The 2,273-nt window shown below is 50.2% G+C and overlaps 1 protein-coding gene across 1 annotated transcript in view; it reads left to right on the top strand.

Moving 5' to 3' along the window:
- Nucleotides 1-1,293: 1,293 nt before the first annotated feature.
- PPTG_07785 (hypothetical protein) overlaps nucleotides 1,294-2,273 on the top strand; it is a gene marked incomplete at both ends in the record, with an annotated part of 1,177 nt that continues 197 nt past the window's right edge. Inside the window, one exon of the mRNA XM_008902149.1 lies at nucleotides 1,294-2,257. Coding sequence (XP_008900397.1) covers nucleotides 1,294-2,257 — 964 coding nt within the window. The remainder of the gene's footprint in view (nucleotides 2,258-2,273) is intronic.

Below are 2,273 nucleotides of genomic sequence, written 5' to 3'. Positions count from 1 at the left end.
AGGGTCCACTTGGGATTCCTATTGCCGTATTTTGGCCAGTTATAAGCGGTCTCAGATCAAAATTTAACCAATCGTTGGATGTTATAAATTGGATTAGACAGGAATAGTGAGTTGAAGTGAGCGCAAGAATATGACGACCAAAGCGAGTCTTGTTGGTAGTACATCTAGCGTCTGCCTTCATTGAATGAGTCAATGACTGCGGCGTTGGGATGCAGGAAAACGTAATTACATGGAGAAAGATGGGAGATTATAACTTGCAAGTTTTTTTTTTTTGCACAATGAACACAACTCTTTAATACTGTGTGTTCTGAGGCGAGCCATTCGTTAAACTTTAAAGATGCAAGCTCACTGTCTATCTTTTAAACTGTTAGGATCGCTCGAGCAGATGTAAGGGTGCCATCTTTTCAATCTCGTATACCAACGAGCTCCTCAACCTAGCATTCTGGCGATTCAAGTCCGTACGCTCAAGACCTCATTATTAATAATTGCGCGCGAGCAGCAGTCTACATTGCTCGTAGCATTGGTCTGCATCGACGTCAGGGCCGATATAGCATCGGTGATGGTAGTCTGGCTACGTGGTCGAGTGCAGCGCAATGATCGACGCCGTTGAACCGATAATACACCGTGTATGGCATCCACTTCTGTTAAGTGGCAACCTGCTGCCAGCAGGCTGCTGGTGATGTGTTAGGCAGTAATAAGACGTCTTGCGCCAAAAAGACTTGCGAGTTGCGGTGCCATCTTCAGCGTCGAAGTCGTCTGCTTGCATACAAATGACGCTTAGGGTTGCACTATTGCAGAGCCTCGTATTACGGTTACTGTCGATACGAACATCCTCTGCAAATGGCCACTGTGTCGCTTCATCGAATTGCGTCATTGCCTTAAACCGAGACTTGAACTTTCGCAAAAGCACCTGTGAACTCCAATTCGATAAAACTCTCCACATGTATATGCAATATCACAACATCCATTTGAGCCAAATCTTATCTAGCGTATAAAATCAGTTCATCAGTTTGACAAAGGCTATCTAATGTCACAGTTAATTGGCACCGTGTTTTTCACGACATGCTCTACCTGCCGGTCATTTCGCTTTTAGCCGCATGCTGCGAGGAGAGACAGACGCAGCGCCGTCGACTTGAGATCGACCTGTGGCGAATACAGTCAGACGGACGTTTCGACAGGTCTCCAATCCGGGCAAGACCGCACTCTAAATACACATCACATCAAGCTCAGACCTCCTGGGCATCAGGCACACAGGACACAAAACCCTCAGCGGCACAGACACAGCAGGCCATCATGGTGGGCGTGGCGATGAACTTCTACGACGACCAAGGGCGCCAAGACCTGACGCCTACGGAGGGAAACCGAACGTACGCCATCATCGTGTGCATATTCGCGTCACTAGGTGGTATCTTTTTCGGCTACGACCAGGGCGTGACGGGTGGTGTGCTGGTCATGGAGTCGTTCCTTAACGACTTCTGCGTGGGCTGGCACGGTCAAACGATGACGGATTGTACGCGAGCCACGGCGGAGCTACCGCAGCGCTGGGTGGACTATACGCTGTGGTACAATATGACATACAACATCGGCTGCATGGTTGGTGCCATCGTCGGCGGGTGGATCGCAGACAAGTTTGGTCGCCGACTCACCATTTTCCAGGCTGGCTCGCTCTTCTGTCTCGGCACATCGTGGCTCGCCTTCTGTCCCAGTCAGGCACATGGCTCACTACTCATCGCACGGTTTATTCAGGGCATGGGCGTCGGCAACTCTTCGTTTTCACTGCCGCTCTTTGGAGCGGAGATGGCTCCTAAGGAGCTACGAGGCTTTCTATCGGGGTTTATGCAGATGACAGTCGTCACAGGACTGCTCTCTGCTAATATTGTCAACCAAATCATCGAGAACCACGAGCGGGGCTGGAGAATTACCAATGGCGTGGCCATGGCAGCGCCAATTGTCGTCATGCTCGGCATCTTCTTTGTGCCGGAGAGTCCTCGATGGACATATCTGCACAAGGGAAAGGATGCAGCCTCTGCTGTGCTTAAGCAGCTTAGACAAACACGGAAAATTGGACGAGAACTGCGAGCTATCGGTGCGCAGATAGCGAGAGAAGGTCAGCCAGGAGGATACAAGGAGCTTATGGAGCCTTCGGTGCTCAAGCGTGTGATCATCGCCATGCTTCTTCAGGTACTGCAGCAGGCCACAGGTATCAATCCCGTATTCACGTACGGCGGTCTTATTTTCAAAGATGTCGTGGGCGATGGTATTTTGTCAGTGCT

The sequence above is a fragment of the Phytophthora parasitica genome, assembly GCF_000247585.1.
Source record: "Phytophthora parasitica INRA-310 unplaced genomic scaffold supercont2.13, whole genome shotgun sequence".
Lineage (NCBI taxonomy): Eukaryota > Oomycota > Peronosporomycetes > Peronosporales > Peronosporaceae > Phytophthora > Phytophthora nicotianae.
Note: the sequence above shows the minus strand (reverse complement) of the source record. Positions and strands in the feature narration are given on the sequence as shown.